The sequence below is a fragment of the Ptychodera flava genome, chromosome 16, assembly GCF_041260155.1.
Source record: "Ptychodera flava strain L36383 chromosome 16, AS_Pfla_20210202, whole genome shotgun sequence".
Taxonomy (NCBI): Eukaryota; Metazoa; Hemichordata; class Enteropneusta; family Ptychoderidae; genus Ptychodera; species Ptychodera flava.
The window spans coordinates 37311590-37329489 of record NC_091943.1 but is presented as its reverse complement, the minus strand read 5'-3'; the positions used below and the strand labels follow the sequence as shown (position 1 = coordinate 37329489).

At 37.3% G+C, this 17900-nt stretch overlaps 2 protein-coding genes across 2 annotated transcripts; one reads left to right on the top strand and one right to left on the bottom strand.

The window, feature by feature from the left end:
- Positions 1-446: 446 nt before the first annotated feature.
- On the bottom strand, positions 447-8297 carry LOC139114753 (STING ER exit protein-like). Its single transcript, XM_070676645.1, has 7 exons — positions 8042-8297; positions 4245-4359; positions 3407-3448; positions 2943-3084; positions 2082-2171; positions 1560-1652; positions 447-993 (listed from the first exon to the last, which is right to left on the bottom strand). The coding sequence occupies exons 1-7, from the start codon at positions 8160-8162 to the stop codon at positions 937-939; spliced, it is 660 nt and encodes a 219-aa protein (XP_070532746.1). The 5' UTR covers positions 8163-8297; the 3' UTR covers positions 447-936.
- A 211-nt stretch (positions 8298-8508) lies between these two features.
- On the top strand, positions 8509-14626 carry LOC139114752 (cyclin-dependent kinase 9-like). The gene is made up of 4 exons (XM_070676644.1): positions 8509-8701; positions 10557-10638; positions 10937-11027; positions 11808-14626. The coding sequence occupies exons 1-4, from the start codon at positions 8607-8609 to the stop codon at positions 12659-12661; spliced, it is 1122 nt and encodes a 373-aa protein (XP_070532745.1). The 5' UTR covers positions 8509-8606; the 3' UTR covers positions 12662-14626.
- The last annotated feature ends 3274 nt before the right edge of the window (positions 14627-17900 follow it).

Sequence of the window (17900 nt, the reverse complement as noted above, 5' to 3'; positions counted from 1 at the left end):
ATATGTTACAAATGTACGTTCTAAGTCAAGTTGTTTTTCCAGTGGTCTTCTGCCAGCTGATGCTGCTCAAGCTGAGAAGTTTTCCAACAGCGCCACCAACTTAAAATCAGAGAGAGCAAGGTGTTGCGTCTTCTGGTGGCACAGTATCTGATCTCTGAATTACCTACAGTTCAATTTGGTCCAAATGCATCACTCTCTTATGGACCACTTTGAGCTTTCAAGAATTTGAGTTAACATTTTTGTAACACTCAATCACACCAAGTAGGATCTAAATATATTCACACGACTGCCGCTTGGAAATAAAAGAAAAAAAAGACTCACTTTGGAAGTTATCCTGTTTTAACTTCCACATGTAATGTTATTCCCATCACCACAAGTAAATGTTATTCCCGTCGTCAAATGTAATGTAATTTCATTGTCACATGTTGATAAATAATCAAGCACAATTTAGATAAATAGCATAAATTTTTATTAAAAACAAAAATTACAAAAGTACTTGTATAAACTGTAAAATGTCCACATTTATGAAACCACTCATTGATCTTGCACTGCCTTTCCCAGATGACATTGTTTCTGAGTATCCTTTTGTAGGAAGAAAGCTGTTGAACCTCAAATTACACCTTGGATGCTACAAATTCACAATGGTGCAAGGTGACTGACATAAACCATGTCTAAGGTACAGATCAACAGAGAGGATGCATCATTAAGTCTTGGTTGGAAACTTAAAAGTTCTATTGACAAGAGTAAGCTGCATTGACTTATGTTTTTTAATAGGATTCTTCCATTGACAACCAAAACAAGATTTACTGAGTCAATGCAAATTTTCTTTTGATGAAATCTGTCTATTCTTGACACCATGTCAGCATTTGATCAAACTTCTCCGCAATGCCAAGGACAGAGTTGACTCAAATCATCTGACCATTTCTTCAGTGTCTTTCAAAACTTCTCGGCAAGAAGAGTACCCTTGGATTTTTTCTTCATCTCTTCTTGTGCCTTCAGAATCATAGAAAATATTTCAAAATCAAGTTACAGCTGTGCATGTGTTGTAGACGTGATAGTTACACATCAAGGAAAATAATACACTGGAAATGAATTTCAATGTCAACAGTTAATGTTCTGGGTGTCACATGCAACCTTAGTACACTATTTGTGAAGTTAAAAGTTTACTACAGCAGCCATTACAAACTCGTTACCATAATGTGTATAACATAATTGGTAGACTATGTCATGTCCATTCTGCATTGAGGCGGAGCTGAGGCATGTTTTATTGACAACCAATCATTGTTCAAGATTCTGATTAACAAGAGTGAATTCTCAAACAAAACTGACAGAAATAATGTCAATTGGGAGTACATTTGTTTCTTTGATGAACAGCAATACATAGTATGTATGTTACGTACATCATCAATTACAATAATACTAATTCAAATCTTGTGGATTTATCTTCTTCTGTACAAATGTGTGACATCACCTGTACAATTTGGTTATCTCATTAGATGTAGAAGACATCACCCTGAAGGTCTGATGACTGTTGTTGGATAGATAGAAATTTCACTTACCATTTCTTGAAGTTTTCTCTTTGCAACACCTTTCCTCTGTAACTGTTTTTCTATCACTCTGGCATTACTGGCGTATGAATCAGCCACTTCTCTCTGTAAGCAAAGCATAACTTTACCTTGATGCAAATCATAATGAAATACCTACCGGTATGCCTGAATGTCTAATCATGATAGTTGGTTTATACACGATGCGGTGATCATATGTCAAATTACATGAGTTTTCAAAATAATGTATGAAAATTTGACACTGTGAATGCAATATTGTTGTTGATAAATTTTTCAAACATAAATGTATGTATGAGATGTATACAATATTTTGGTTATTTTGAAAGCATTTGACTATTTATGCATCATTTGAACATGCAAAGAATGCATAAAGTCAAGAATATTTCCTGCGCACAAGTATAGCAGTGGACACCAGGGTATCACAATACAATGCTGGTCTATCACAATTCCCTGAAGAACATTGTTGGTAGTGAATTCACTGTATCATCACAGACATTACAAATTACATCTACTTACGGCTTCAATTTCTTCTTCCTCTTCATCCACTGTTGACACTGTTACAGAACTGAATTTACCCATCTCTTTGGTTCTTTTTGTTCTAATAACCTGAAATGTACAAAGATTCTTTTAGTTCTAATAACCTGAAATGTACAAAGATTCTTTTAGTTCTAATAACAAGAAATGTACAAAGAATTTGCATCTCAAAGAGACAACAGCTTTTCCTCATATGATGTCAATCAATGTGTGAAATTTCTGGACAAAGATTAGAAATAACATCTATACATAAAATATAGCTACCCTTACAGACTATAAGAAATTCTTCTAAATTATCCACACATGACTCCTTGTACTTCTCCATCATACATGTACATGTATGGCTGTAGTATGCAGTGCTTGAACTATGAGATCGAACTATTACTATCATTACTGGTATTTATTCCTTATTTGTAATCTATATTTGAATTTCATAACTCCCTAGTTATATGGTTTGACAGTGTGATGTTTATATATCTTTAACTTTGTGCAATTGCCTGTCATTGGTAGGATTTGTGAATAATAATAATGATAGTTGCATGCTGGGACTTACATCCAACAAAGAAAACCCCTTGCACATCCCTGGACCACATCAGTAATCATGGAAGAATCATAGCTTAGTGTACACGTAAGGCAACCTTTATGCTTTCCAGCATGTTATCAATATGAAATTTCAACACTTTAACATACTGTACCACTAAAGTGGATTCCCACCCTTATAACGTGATTTATCAAGGTGTTAAACAAACAGACAAGTACAATCACTTTTGAACATGTAATCTATCTGCAACATTGCATGTGTTACATACAAGATCTGATTATTTTTTCTAATGGCAGTTTTACCTTTTTAGGTGCTTCAGTCTGTGCCTGTGCTAGGATGTTTGTTTTCACAGGACCATCACCAGCTTTGAAAACACCACCTTCCACAATAAATGTGATGTTGGTGTCTTTATCACTGTGCTGGTAAAATAGAAACAAACTACATCTGCCAAGAAAATAAAAAGTAATCATACTCATTTTTTGTTTTTGTTTATGACTTTCCTTCTTATCAAAGATGGACATTTACTGTTTGTATGTCATTTCATACTTCATTTCATTTTAGTCAAATTTTCATTTTTGGTGAACATGAGCCACCAAACAACTGATTTAAAATATTGACAATATGATGAAATTGGTCAGAAGGATTATTTTTATTAAACAAAATAGAAACTTGATAATACTGTTATTGTGAATGATTTTGTCAGTATTGTCAACAAAAGAGAGCATTTGACAGAATAAGCAATTCTTTCAGAAATTATACTACTTACTTTTTACATTTTTTCCTGTATTGTCTCTCTATTCCATCTGGCCTGTCAATGAAATGATGAAATACTCATAAATTATTGTGGCACACAAGCATACATATCCTCTACAAAATAAGCGCCATGAGACTTGTCATATGGACTTTAATGGCTCTCAATAAATACAACAGAATTGAGACTCTCCAGGAAAATGTTAACAAAAAACAAACAGCAATTTTGTGTATTTTTGCATGTATTATCAATCTTGTTACATACCAAGGGTACCAGTAATTGAGCTAGTTCCTGAAATATGAATGTCTTTGTATCCATAAGCTGGGGTTGTTTTTGGCAAGTTGAAAATATTTGCCAGTAGCATTTTACTGAATTGCCCTACCTAATGCAATCTGAACCCCAGGATTAACTTTTATTTTGATGAAAATTTGCTGCTGTCCAACAAAAATTTCATGTTTTACTCATCATAGAAACATTATTTAACATACTTAGTGCCCTTTGCCCTCTATTATTGCACAGGAATTATGTCCATCTACAGATTAAACAGCTACTATCACATTTTGTCATTTTGGGATCACCTGACTGTTATCCATCATGTGCATCAGATGTACTTGGTACTTGTTGATTTTACTGAGGACAAATGACATAAAAAATCAGCAGATTATCTATACAAAAGTCTCCTTCTTTAAGCTTCTCATCTCTGCTGTAAATGATGTGCCCTAAATGGTTTGCCAAGCAAGAGCTAAAACCCCACTCGATACATCAACTTACCGCCCGAGGCTAAAATTGTCAAGGGCATGAGAAAGCACAGTGCATGACCAACATGGGACTGTGAGTCTAACTTTCCACTTACCTTTTAAGATGTATTGTTTCATCGGCTTCACAAGTCAATTTGTGCGCATGTTTGCTGCCATCTATGACTCTAGCTCCATCTCTCTTTCTGAGTGGCAGTTTGTCTATGGTGCAATCTGTCAACAATGATTATGTAGAGACCATATTAGAAATATCTTCACATTTGATCTCCAGACTTTCTATTGATAAATGTATTGTCCAATTTCTTGTTTATTCAGTTGAAACGTTAGAAGCTGTTGCATACATTTTTAAAGTGATGTAAACAGTGCAACATGCAAATTATGGACTCATATCCCGCCTGCAATATTTACAGGCCAGACCTCAAACCTGCATTTGCACTTGATTTGCACCATGGAAGGCAAGCCACTAACTGTTAAGCAATTGCAGGTTGTGAGGTCTGGCTGGAACCAACATGCTAATTATACTGTCAAATTCTTCAATGCTTGGCCTGATCTAACAGTGGCATCATTAATTTTCAATATATATATATATATATATAGCCTTTTACATTAAACTGAGCGACTATATTATTCAACCAGGAACGTTTCACTGGAAGAATACTGTTTTGAGTTGGCCCAGCATGGATCTAAGACAGGCAAAATGACTACTGCACTCTAATGCACAAAATGAAGAAATCATTTGAGAAAATCAAGAAAATTCAGTTTGGTAGACCATATATACATGTAACTAATGTTTTATGCTAGAGAAACTTTGCATAAACGACACAAACTTGATCTTTGCGTGTGGTACTGTAATAGTCACTGAAGATTTATCTCTGATTGTTGTTGAAATTGTTGGAAAATATCAATGCAAAATGGGCTTGAGTTTATTCATTTCTAAATCAGCATCTTATGTTTGATATGTTGGGTCATTGTAGTTTGACCAAAATAAGCACAGGTCACAGTCCCTCCTGTGAGTGGAGGGACTGTGCACAAGTGAAACCCACACTTCCATCAGGCAGCCAAAGGCAATAATTGGTAGGACCAGCGAAGGGTCCTACTAATTACTGCCTATCACTGCCCATCGCTGCCTGTCAACTGCCCATCAAGAAATTAACCTTCCGATTACTGTAATCAGTCGATATCTCAATACTGAACACCACTGCTCTTTATAAAAACAAACAAAATAATAGTCCCAGACCCGTAAAACACTGATATTTTTTGAACGAGCAGCAATGCTAATCATTTGATTGTATTGTACATGGATGTAAAAAAGAGACGTCAGCTCTGAGACTGGACTATAGCACTGTGAGTAAAACCGGAGCTAGATTTCTAGCTCCATGGCAAAAACAGACTCTAAATATGTAGCTTTCTATAAATAGTAGTGGTCTCCTGTATTGAGATATCAACTTATCACAGTAATTGGAAGGTTAATTTTCTGACAGGCAGTCAATCTCGTTTGGGTGGGAGGCCTATAGCCGGTATAGCACATGACACAGGTCCTAATAATTACTGCCCGTCACTGCCCGTCACTGCCCGTAAGGATATTAACCTTCCAATTACTGTAATCAGTCGATATCTCAATACCAAAGACCACTACTCTTTGTAAACACAAATGAAACGATAGTCCCAGATCTGAAAACGTCAATTTTCGAAGGGGTAGCAATGCTAATTGTGTGATCGGTACCACTTGGCACTTAAGTTGCCTGTCGACTCTAACCACTGCCCGCCAGGCAATTAGCCTTCCAATGACTGTAATCAGTTGATATTGCAATACCATACAAAATAGTCATCCCAGACCCCAAAAAGTTAATTTTGGAATGAGTAGTAATGTTGATCGTATTTGATGTCCAAACACTGCCTGTCGACAACTTAGCGCTCCAATTCTGGATATTGATTGTAGTTCTGAGACAGGACTCAGGCATTTGGAGTAAAACAAACTCTTGTTTTGTATAGCTTTTCACAAATATAAGTGGTCTTTGGTATTGAAATATCGACTGATTACAGTGATAGGAAGGCAAATTTCGTGACGGGCAGTGATGGGCAGTAATTAGTAGGACCGCATGACACAGCCCTGCCGGCATGCCACACAGCGCTACCTTCGCAGTGTATCCAACCACAAATGACAGTGTAATAATGTCATATCCACAGTCTTTCGACTCAATGCAGGCAGCGCGCCAAACCGTGCATCAGTGGCAGTTTGGCGGTTCACCTGTATTGAGTCGAAAGCCTGTGGTAATATCATAGGGTCCTAAATCTCTGATGATATTGATGATGATGATGATGATTAAATATTTAAAAAAGGAGGAAAATAAAAAGGCCGAGGCTATTGCCACACGCGTGTCAATAGCCAAGTTGTCTATTGCCACGCGCGTGGCAATAGCCAGGTTGTCTATTGCCACGCGCGTGGCAATAGACAACCTGGCTATTGCCACGCCATGGTTTTGAACGATAATTCTGAGATGTTTTTTGACCTATAATTGACTCTCTCAATGGTTCACGTCCTGAATCCATATTTTTTTGCTGATAATTCGGTAAATCAAGCGTAATCTGTTGCTTGGCGTCAGAAGTAAAACATGACCGACCGTCAGGTCTAATGAAAACGCGCAACGGACTACATCCATTGATCCCTGAGTATTCATCATTGTTTGTCATCAGCGATCTTTGCCTCGCACATGTTTTCAGGGAAAAAGAACGATTCGCAAAGTTTTTGGGACTAGTCTTTATTGTCGTTGCCAATCTGGAGCTCGACCATTCACTTCACGTAGCTACGCGTAGTATGGCTTCAATCGGCTTCAATCATGCTTGGCATAACTTGTGTTACATGGAAAATGAGACTAAACTTTTTCTCTAACAAATGTCAACCAGTTGTCCACCCCGTTTCTTACCAAATCAAAAAATTAAAACCAGGAGTCACTATACAAACTTTCGTGCCACAGAAACAATTCGAAATTAACATTCACTGGGGCCTCCATTCGAAAGTTCTGACGTCGCGTATACAGCATGCACTCAGTTTGTTGACGTGATGACATCGCTGACAGATAGGTCACGTGGTCAAAGGTCATAGACAGACGTTTTCGGCAGGTCAGGTTGGTGTTCTCGCCCCCGAAACAATTTCTCTTGGGTTAAAATGAGTAAATTTTGAGTTGCTTTCCAGACAAGCTCTTTTTAAATGGTATCTTTTGTCATGATGCATGAATGACCATGCAGTATACTGTCAATCGCAGAGACTGCAAACCGACCGGTCGTCCCCAAGCTTCGTCGACCATCAGACCAACTTCCCGAGCGAGCGCAAGGTGAATCGTGGCAGAAATATACAATTACACTTACTTGAGCTAATTTCTACACAAACTGGGAAAAGTTAACTTCAACAGTTGACAAAATCTGTCTCCGAAAAAATCTTAGCGTGTCAATAGCCACCGTGGCTATTGCCACGCGCGTGGCAATAGCCAACTTGGCTATTGCCACGCGCGTGGTAATAGACACTCCGAAATAAAAATATATTTGGACTCTGTAAATTTGTTCTTGTTGTTGTTATTATTGTTGTTGTTGTTGTTGATAGTATTTGCAGAAAAGAACAAAGTATGCGCCGCGAAATTCAAGACAGCCTAATTATACATATGTGCGGCAAAATTCAATACAGCCTAACTTAATCATCATCATCATCAATATCATCGGAGATTGAGGACCCTATGGTAATATCAAACAACTTCACGTCTCGATATCATCGGTGAACTCGCTGATTAATCGACTGCTTCGAAGCCCAGTTAATTTTTGAAATTAGCGGTTCTGTGTCATATTGTTACGGGACTAGCAAGTATTTCAATACCTAAAACACTGTATGTGTATTAAAACTTACCAAGAATCAGAACCATTTGACCACATAGACAATAGTAAACGTGTAAGGGCTTCGCTTCGTCATATTCCTCTTTATCCCTCGTATCAGAGCAAACAACACTTCTAGATATAACCTTTGGCATCTTCTGATTCTAAAAATTCAACAGTGACGACAAAATTTATGCGATATAAAATGAAAATCTTCCGAAGAAACCTGAATGATAGGGTTTCCCAGAAATGCAATGTGTAATCGTCATCAGTTGTTGCGTACACTTTTAACCCTCTAGGAAGCAATGTACATTTAATATTCTCTAGATGTGATTTGTAAATTTTGGGTAAATTTTGTTTTTTAACCGAGTAAATGCCACCTACATTTGTTTTGAGAAGAGATAAAGCCAATGTAATCATAATAATACCAACAAAAAAAGCAACTGACGTTAAAAGTGGGAAAAAAATAAACCCCTCTTTATACTTTTGGCTAAGCTGGAGGTTCTCACTTAGGTCAGGGGTCATTTCACCGCAACTCGCCATTCCTCAGCTTATCGTTTTCCGTTTTAGCACTGGCAATAGCCTGACATTTTTTCAAAATGAATCCGCAAATAATGGAAAATTTGGAGTTCCCATACTGCGACGAAGTCCTTAAATATGAGAAGTTGGCAAAAATTGGTCAGGGAACGTTCGGGTAAGTTTTTTTCAATCATGTTGGAGACCGTCGTCGAGGAACGTGACCTTGAAATATTGTTTAATCAGCAAATTCCGCTCCGGTACGGTAAGAGGAAGTGAATGGATCAGAAACACTGTTGTGCTTTGTTTACGTATAACGACCATATCTAATTTTCCACTCTTATATTACAGTTACACATTTATGCTTTGACAGCATAGACGATACAACCAGAAGTGATTTCCAAGTGACTCTATTCATGCTATTGGGCATACGCGTTCACCCTAGCTGCAAAATTGTAGCGCTACGGTGAGGCGGTCGGTGATTTTTGGTTTTTGCGACTTCGCTCACCAGTACTACAGTAGCGCTACAAGGCCGATGGCCCTTGGGAGTATCATATAAGCGCACCCCACTCGACCAGGCGTGTTGATGTGGAATGCAACATACTTACTGCATTTGGTCGTACCGATTTATCATTACTGAAGACTAAACAGTATACAGCACTAACTTTGTCATTTATGGGGTTTGAAATTTGTTCAAACACGACGATCGCGTTCCGAAACATTTCTGAGAGCCGTCATTACCAACTTCCGGTAATGGCGGCTCCCACAAACACCAACGTCCCACGCTCAATGTTTTCGGAACGCGATCATCGTGTTTGAACAAATTCCAAACCCCATAAACGACAAAGTTAGTGCAGTATACTGTTTAGTCTTCAGTAGTGATAAATCGGTACGACCAAATGCAGTAAATATGTTGCATTCCACATCAACACGCCTGGTCGAGTGGGGTGCGCTTATATGATACTCCCCAGGGCCATCGGCCTTGTAGCGCTACTGGTGAGCGAAGTCGCAAAAACCAAAAATCACCGACCGCCTCACCGTAGCGCTACAATTTTGCAGCTAGCGTTCACCCCACTATCTATGCAACGTTCGGCCCACAGTTGCGAGTGGAGTGATACGTACCGGCCGCCGCGTACTATGCATAGAATAAGTGGCACTTATTCTATGCATAGTACGCGGCGGCCGGTACGTATCACTCCACTCGCAACTGTGGTTCGGCCTACCACTAACGTGACAGTCTGCTAAACTAAAGTCTATTCCTTCAGTTTATTCTGTTTTGATATTTATATGCGAACAGACTTGGAACAAGTCCAGGTTAAAGGGTTCATAGTCACTTTGTCCGATGTCCCATCATCTCATCTTATGTCTTCCCCAACATATCATCCTACAGGTACATGTAGATATATGGGTGTCTCAAAACCGGTTCTGGGACACACCAGCATATGTACATCCCAGAGTGCTTGCTATTTTGTAATCTATTTCACAAAACACAAACAAGTTTTCCAACTGTGAGTGCAAAGGTTTACATTGAACATTAAGGCTGTAAGACTCCTCCATAAATCATGAGTGTCATCCAATTTTTCAATTGTAATCTATTCCTCAAACCAAAATAGACTTTTCTAACAAGCAATACACAATACATGTATGTGATGTATCCCTGTTGTTTTGAAATTTCATAATAGCATGGTTAGGTGGCCATGAGTTTGGACATAGGAAATACAAAATGTTATCATGAAAGAAGTATAACCTTTATCCTAACACTTACATTACCGGTAACCAAGCTGAAGTTTGCCATCAAATGGGCTACATTTGAAAATTAACTTAATTTTAGTGATGGGGACAAAATGGCATATACGACAAAGTGATTTTGGGATGAAGCAGAGTTTAAGTGAGTTTGTTTGGGAAGAAAAGGTCTTTAGATGAAGAGCCTGGTCCCATGAGATACAAAAAATATTAGACTACCCCTATCCCCCCAAGTGTAGCAGCAGAAACTTCCTTCATCAGCCATAATAGTCACTTAAATTATTTCACAGGGAGGTATTCAAAGCAAAGCACAAAAGGACTGGCCGTGTAGTGGCTTTGAAGAAAGTACTCATGGAAAATGAGAAAGAAGGGGTAAGTCCTACTCAGCCTGTTCCTAAGTCATATACATTTTAGAAAGTAGTCCACAATATTATCGTCATATCTTCGTCTGCGTCCTAGTCAAAGAAGGCTGCTAGCACTGTGATGCTTTGTGGGGAAAACCAAGTACACCGCTTGTGCCCCCATTGTATTTGTAAAGAATAGTCTGTGCTGTAAAACTGCAAAGAGAACACCTACATCTGTGATCTTTGTTTGCATGCCCTTACAGTTATTTTAAACAAAAACTTATAATGACAAGCTTTATTGTAATAATGTATTCTGTTTTGAACAGTTTCCCATCACTGCGTTGAGAGAGATCAAAATCCTTCAGCTTCTCCGCCATGAGAATGTTGTAAGTCTGCTTGAGATCTGTCGTACAAAAGGTAAGTTTGCTTTTGCTGTCAGGAGACAGTGTCATCATGTGTACTGTAATAATGCCAGCCTATACGGAAAAATTTCCACGTTTTAATGCAACATTAGCTTCAGCATCACCCCTTCAGGCTCCATCATCAGAATATTGACGTTTTCATTCAGAACACAATTTCTACAATGTTTCTGTCATTTTGTTCCCCTACTGTATAAGTAGTATGGTTTCTATAAAGTGAATCCTATCGCTCCCATTATTACTCAAGTTCTTTGTTGCCTGTGACTTGTTCACTTGGAATTTCAATCAGAGAAATTCAGCACACATACGACATATCATTATGTTTCCCAGTCAGTCTATCAAGATTGATAGCACCAGTAGTGCTATAACATCATTACTGATGTGACACTGTCATATTTCTTCCAAAAGCAATCAGTTTGAAGCGTTTACTCTCAATTACCTTTATGTGACACAGTGAGTTATTTGGTAAATGCAGACAGACCAGCCGTTGGTATTCAATGTATTTGCCTATAATGTCCAGATTTTATCTTACGGTACACCACCATGTATCTATGAAGCTGTACAAGAGCAGCCATACATGTATTGTAGAGTGTAGTACCCTAATATTATTCGAATGAGACACTCAAAATTCCAAATATTCCATGTACAAGAATTCTAACAAGTTGTTGCTCATTTCATGGTGATCACACCAACGGGACACACCCTTCATTTGAAAATAGTGTGAAGAGAGTCTGCTACTCTGGCTATAACTTGAGATTTGTTTTCTTCAATTCCACAGCAACACAGTTCAACAGATACAAAGGCAGCATATTCCTGGTGTTTGAATTTTGTGAACATGACCTGGCAGGACTTCTCAGCAATCCCAACGTGAAATTCAATCTTGGAGAAATCAAGGAAGTTATGAGACAGTTATTGAACTCATTGTACTATATTCACTGCAATAAAGTCCTACATCGAGACATGAAAGCTGCCAACATTCTTATCACCAAAAACGGTGTTCTTAAACTAGCTGATTTTGGGCTGGCTAGAGCTTTCAGTAACACTAAAGGACCAAACAGATACACAAACAGGGTGGTAACTTTGTGGTATAGACCTCCAGAGTTGCTTCTAGGAGAGAGGAATTATGGTCCAGCAATTGATACATGGGGTGCTGGATGTATTGTAGCTGAGATGTGGACCCGCAGCCCTATTATGCAAGGAAACACTGAACAGCATCAACTGACCCTTATCAGCCACCTATGTGGTTCTATAGGACCAGATACATGGCCAGATGTAGAAAAACTAGAAATGTACAACAAACTTGAACTTCCAAAAGGACAGAAACGAAAGGTCAAAGAGCGTCTCAAGGCATATGTGAAGGATCAAGCGGCATTAGATTTGATTGACAAGTTACTGTGCTTGGATCCAGCACAGCGCTATGATAGTGATGCTGCACTCAATCATGACTTTTTCTGGACAGACCCAATGCCTTGCAGTCTTGCCAAGATGTTGTCCACACACAACCAGTCCATGTTTGAATATCTTGCTCCACCAAGACGACGTCACCTGCAAGGGCAACACAGTCATCAGGCATCTCAGCAACCTCAAAGACCAAGTACATCTAATGATGCTGCCTTTGACAGAGTGTTCTAACAGACAGTCAAAAACAATGTGGATGTGTAGATGATAGCTGGGCATTCAACACTGACACACCACTTTCTAGCCAGACATATTATTTTGGAATGTCTAGCACTGGAATACCTTTTTAAATGTAATCCCTTTTGACTCAAACTCAATCACAAAATGATGGAATTATGTGATGTGATTGTTTATGGATGATGGTGTACGTGTAGCAGCAATTAACAGAGGGTTATATCAGGTTGTTAGTTCACCATGCACATGTATGTCTAAGCAGACCCAAGAATCTAAAACACAAAGGATGGCTCAGAAGGAAATTCTAGATTGACAAAATCAGTAGCTTAACCCTCATGACCATCTTACATGAACATTTTTAAAGCTTATCTTTTTGTTTCTCATGTGTGTCACAGTTGAGTAATAATTGTGCTTCTGCAAGTTACATTTGTCAAAAATTAGAAGTGGCTAGTCAACAGGAAAAAAACGCCAAACATATTAGAAGTGAAGCGTAATTCTGGGTTATTCTGCTCAGAAGAGACGAGTTTTACAATCTGTTACAGATTTCATAAACCCGGATGCCTGTAATGGATACAATGACAAGTACTGGTATGGGAAAGCTCACATTAGTGGACATCAATTACACAGATGATGTTTCATATCACAGTAAATATTTTCAGCCCAACTCTCGATCAAGTCAACATGTTCAGTACAGTATATTTGATGTCCAAATTGTATGGCGTAGGCTGTCATGATGGCCACTCATTCTCTATAAGTGCAATTTGTCATCGACATCCACTGTTGTAACCATGGTAACTATTCTGATTGGACAATTGATTCATGTTTGGGGGCATTACAAGTTTTGATCAGCTTCACATTATATTGGGTAAAAACAAACTGGTATCTATCAATACGATCACATCTGCCATTGATGTGCTGTAGTGTGGCTCAATTCATGTACTTCCTAAAAACGAAAATTTTTCAACAGGAAGAGAGATGGTCATTTATAAAAGAATTTACCTGTTTACGTTTAAAACAGATGATAAGGAAAACTAAATCAAGGACTTTTCCAGTACCTTCATTCAAGAGATTTTGTACATTTGTATTCATTTCATAGCTTTCATACTGCCTTGAAGCCAAATGCAAATGGTTTATCAGTATGTCATTTAACAGTCAAAGCCATGGCTTATGATCATAGGTGACTAACAATCTTTGAAATAGCTGAATATATTCTGCTAATTAATACTTTCAAAAGTTTCCTGCGTTTACTTCAGGGAGTATCTTTCTTTATTTCTGATTTCATAAATGTAATCTACGCTTTTAATTAGGTTTTCAGCAAAGTTATTCTCCACATTTAAATGAAACTCACATGGCCGAGTAAAATTACTTTGGAGAGGGAAAAGATAACAGTACGTAGAACAATTACAAAGTTGATAATATTCACAGTAATCATCAGAAAATACTTGTATGTCTAGAATCAGTGTCTGATCATTGAAGACATCGTTCTTGTTGATAGTAAGCCTGGTCATGTGTTGATGTGTTGGCAGAGTGTACAACCATATGAGTTAGCTTGTGTACATTCTGAATCATGGTGCATAAGAGAATAATATTCAGGCTTTTGTACTTTATTCTTGTTCAGTTTATTGGTACTACTGGTATTTGTTGTAAAGCTTGCTTGAGACAGAGAAACATGCTGTTATATATAGTAGTATCAGTTTTAATATTGATATGAAATCTATTCATTTATAGCTGTATTTTACACATTTTACATCTGTTCAGTAGTTACTTCATTGTTACATGTTCCATAGTAAGGCCTTAGCAAAAAAAAAACTACTGTTCCTCGGATTATTTTGGCAAAGCTTGTGGAGGGAGAGCAAAATTAAAAAAAATATTTATAAGGAACAAGCAAAATCTTCCGCTAGTTACACTGTTACTGATAACTTGGATTGTAGATTTTATAAACTGTCCACAATAATTTAGGTATTATTCCACATGCTCCCAACAAAAAACAAAAAAAATATGCACATCAAGAATGCCATAAAAGTAAAACACTTGCATTATTGTCTTTTTAATGTCCTCAAGATTGGGTCTAACATTTGTTCTTTTTCATTTTACTTTGACCCCACGTTACACCAATTCCAAATTGGCGAAAGTAAAAGCCATGAATCCAGAGAACAATTGAATTATTCTTCCTCACCTAACTGGATGATTATGTGAAGTGCATATACTTTGTTGAATCCAGACCATATTAAAATGCAGTTGTACCATTACTGTCCAAGCCAGTGGAACAGTGATTATAGAAAAATATCATAAAATGTTAAGTTCATCATTAGACTTGAATCTCCCTCTATTGATATGGAAAATTTGAAAGAAATTTGACCATTTGCTAATGATATTTATTAAGAGTGGAATTAAGTTAGACTGTGATTTTACTTCCGATAAAAATGCCATGAAACCTTTTATGTTATTATTGTTATCAGGGCATGCTCCATTGTGTGCAGTTTACCTGTCATCATTTTGGAGACTAGATCTGATAGCCATACTAGGAAGTATTGGAAGTTTCCAAGACTGTGCAACTCAGGAAATTGATGATGCAAGATATTAGGTACAGTAGCATTGTGGTGTCTTGTCATGGTTTCTGATTCAGTGCACCTGTTGTCAAAAAGTATTTGATGATATAGCGAATAAATCAGTGATACCTGGTTTTCAAAAACAAAGCCAAAGTGGTATCCATTAAGAAATACCAGCAGATAGTTGATTTATTGGTCGTGCAGTTTTGGTTTTGCAAATGACAACTTTTGTTTTTCTGTTGTAATGCTAGCTAGCTGTGTGCTATTTCCAGGCATAGCTATAAAACAAGGTGTTTCAGTAAAGACTTTATAAAACTTTGTGTTCTTTTCTGTCAAAGCAGTATACTTTCCAATTGCAATGTACCTCAGAGTTTCATAATTTGTTTGTATGGATTTCTCTCTTTTACAAGTTATGTTCATAATCGTATAAGAAAATTAAAACAGTGTCTATATCTGAAGTGTTACCAGGTTCTGATGTAGTCCTGTTGACCTACACAGATTTCATGATTATCCTTCCTCCATGGCAAGATTGCATCATAATCAGTGATACACAGACTTGGCCCCCATCCTATTGATTACACCCTCTCATTCAGCTTTTTGTTTTGAGGTACCCAGAAACAAAAGATTGTAAACATAAAAACACATCTTTCTGAAAAGTGATCAGTTTTAGCTCACATTTGGTTATACCAATGTGAGTTTATCGTATAAGCTGAAGTCGATGGTGTCTGTATGTATGTATGTATGTATATATGTATGTATGTACGTACGTACAGTATGTCCGTCAACATCAAAAAACACGCAAACCGCTGCACGTTTCACCTTGGTATTTGGTGTGTGGATGCATCCTGGGCTATAGATGGGATTTTGTTCAAATGAAGTCTGCATTGCCAAAATTATGCAAATGAGCTTACAAAATGTGAAAATGGTCAAGAATTAATAACTCCAGAACCGCTGTTTTCATTGCTTTGAAAATTTTTGTGCAAGTACCTTAGGTGAACTTATACAGTTTTATGAATATCATGGAGGTATCTTTAATTTCGTATTTTTGCTGAATTTTTTGGTGATTTTCTCATTTTCAGTAAAAATTATTCTTCTCTGAAACCGCCGGCCCAATCGCTCTCAAATTTTGGTTGGATCTTTGCGATGGTGTTACTCTTCTAATTTGTTGAAATAATGACAAAATTGGGAAAACTACTACTTTTGAGCAATTTTGTCATTTTTGGTCAAAAAATCTCAAACAGTATTTTCTTTTTAAAACCCCTGGACAGACAGCTTTTATATTTGGTACGCAGACGTACAGAGATGACAATAGTTAGATATGTGGAAATTGTCCTGAAATATACAAATTTGTATTTTTAAAGTCAATATTGTCATTGGTCAAGAAAACTTGTTCTCAAAATTACTTGTTTGATAGCTTTGTAATTTGGTATAAAGTCCCGGGGATGTTATTAGATAAATTTTCTGCTCAAAGTGTTGGGAAACCCCCAAATTTGTATATTTTAAGTAATTTTTTCAGTTTGTGACCTTAAATGACCTACGGCAACCCAGGATATGTTGTGAGACAGTTTCGAAGGCTCTGAACATAATTTTGTCATATTTGGTAACAATTTGTAGGAAAATTCGATCCAGAAAACAAAGCTGAGGTGAATTTTTTCATTGCGGACCAATTTTTGCAACTTTTGTATGTAAGACATACAAGAACTGATGAGAAATTTGGATCCAGGATAATTCCAGATGTTGTAATCACCGCCCACAGTGGAAGGCATTTCTTTATCTGAACTAAATCAAGTGCTGTTTACATTAGAATGATAACACTCATGGCTTTAATTAAAAACTCTCCAAGGTTGTAAATACATTTCCTGTCACCTGGCGTTATGTAATACAAGGGATGGAACATTTGATATTCAGGAGGGGCTAGGGTTTAGAAGATTGATAATGTAGCATTACTTTTTTACCAGATCCCTTGTACATTTTTTTACCCACTCCCACCTTTTCTTTTTATCAAACCTTCTCTGTCTATTTTTTTGTTGTTGACATTTGCTTATGTAGTTAGGATCTGCTTGTCCTATTGCTATAGAAGTTGATAAGCATGCTCCTAAAGATGACCTCAAGTACTTAGTTGCAGACCTTATTTGCTTTTGTCATTCTTCTTTTTCCTGGTTTAAATATTTCTTGAATGGACCAATTCAAACTGAATGTGAGCACACTGTCCTTGACGGTATTTTTGTCTCTTAAAATTGATTTGGTAAATGCAAGTATTGAGAGTCACACTGTGGAAAAACTACACAAGTGTAAATTTGGATGTCAGATGTAAGTTCATATAAATGTTGTGAAAGGTTATTATCCTGTCAATTTATTCATTTAATTGGAAAAATGTGTTTATTTAATTGGAAATGAAACTGAACTTGACATGGACTTTTGTGAACAACAGGTGTAACAATCATGAAACAAAGAGATTTGAGGATTGGTTTTTGGAATAGTCCTCAGGATTTGATCAACTTTCATCAAAGTACTTTCCCACTTATAGTTTGACCTGCTCACAGGGGTACGGATGAGGTGATCCAACGTCATCAATTTAATTTGTTGAGTGATCAATGAGAGTAACTATCTACCCCTCCTCCAAACACACATTAGTATACGTATACAAGTTTAATCAGTCTTAAAAGCTATTCTTCAATGGCTTCAACTGT

What these genes read in the sequence shown, in the direction of transcription:
- LOC139114753 (XM_070676645.1), bottom strand. Translation starts at nt 8,162, where the DNA reads ATGCCAAAGGTTATATCTAGAAGTGTTGTTTGCTCTGATACGAGGGAT. An exon ending in TCAAATGGTTCTGATTCTTG is followed by an intron (nt 4,360 to 8,041) that starts GTAAGTTTTAAT and finishes CATTGTTGACAG; the next exon opens with ATTGCACCATAGACAAACTG. An exon ending in AGACTGAAGCACCTAAAAAG is followed by an intron (nt 2,172 to 2,942) that starts GTAAAACTGCCA and finishes TGTACATTTCAG; the next exon opens with GTTATTAGAACAAAAAGAAC.
- LOC139114752 (XM_070676644.1), top strand. Translation starts at nt 8,607, where the DNA reads ATGAATCCGCAAATAATGGAAAATTTGGAGTTCCCATACTGCGACGAA. An exon ending in TGGAAAATGAGAAAGAAGGG is followed by an intron (nt 10,639 to 10,936) that starts GTAAGTCCTACT and finishes TGTTTTGAACAG; the next exon opens with TTTCCCATCACTGCGTTGAG. An exon ending in TGAGATCTGTCGTACAAAAG is followed by an intron (nt 11,028 to 11,807) that starts GTAAGTTTGCTT and finishes TCAATTCCACAG; the next exon opens with CAACACAGTTCAACAGATAC.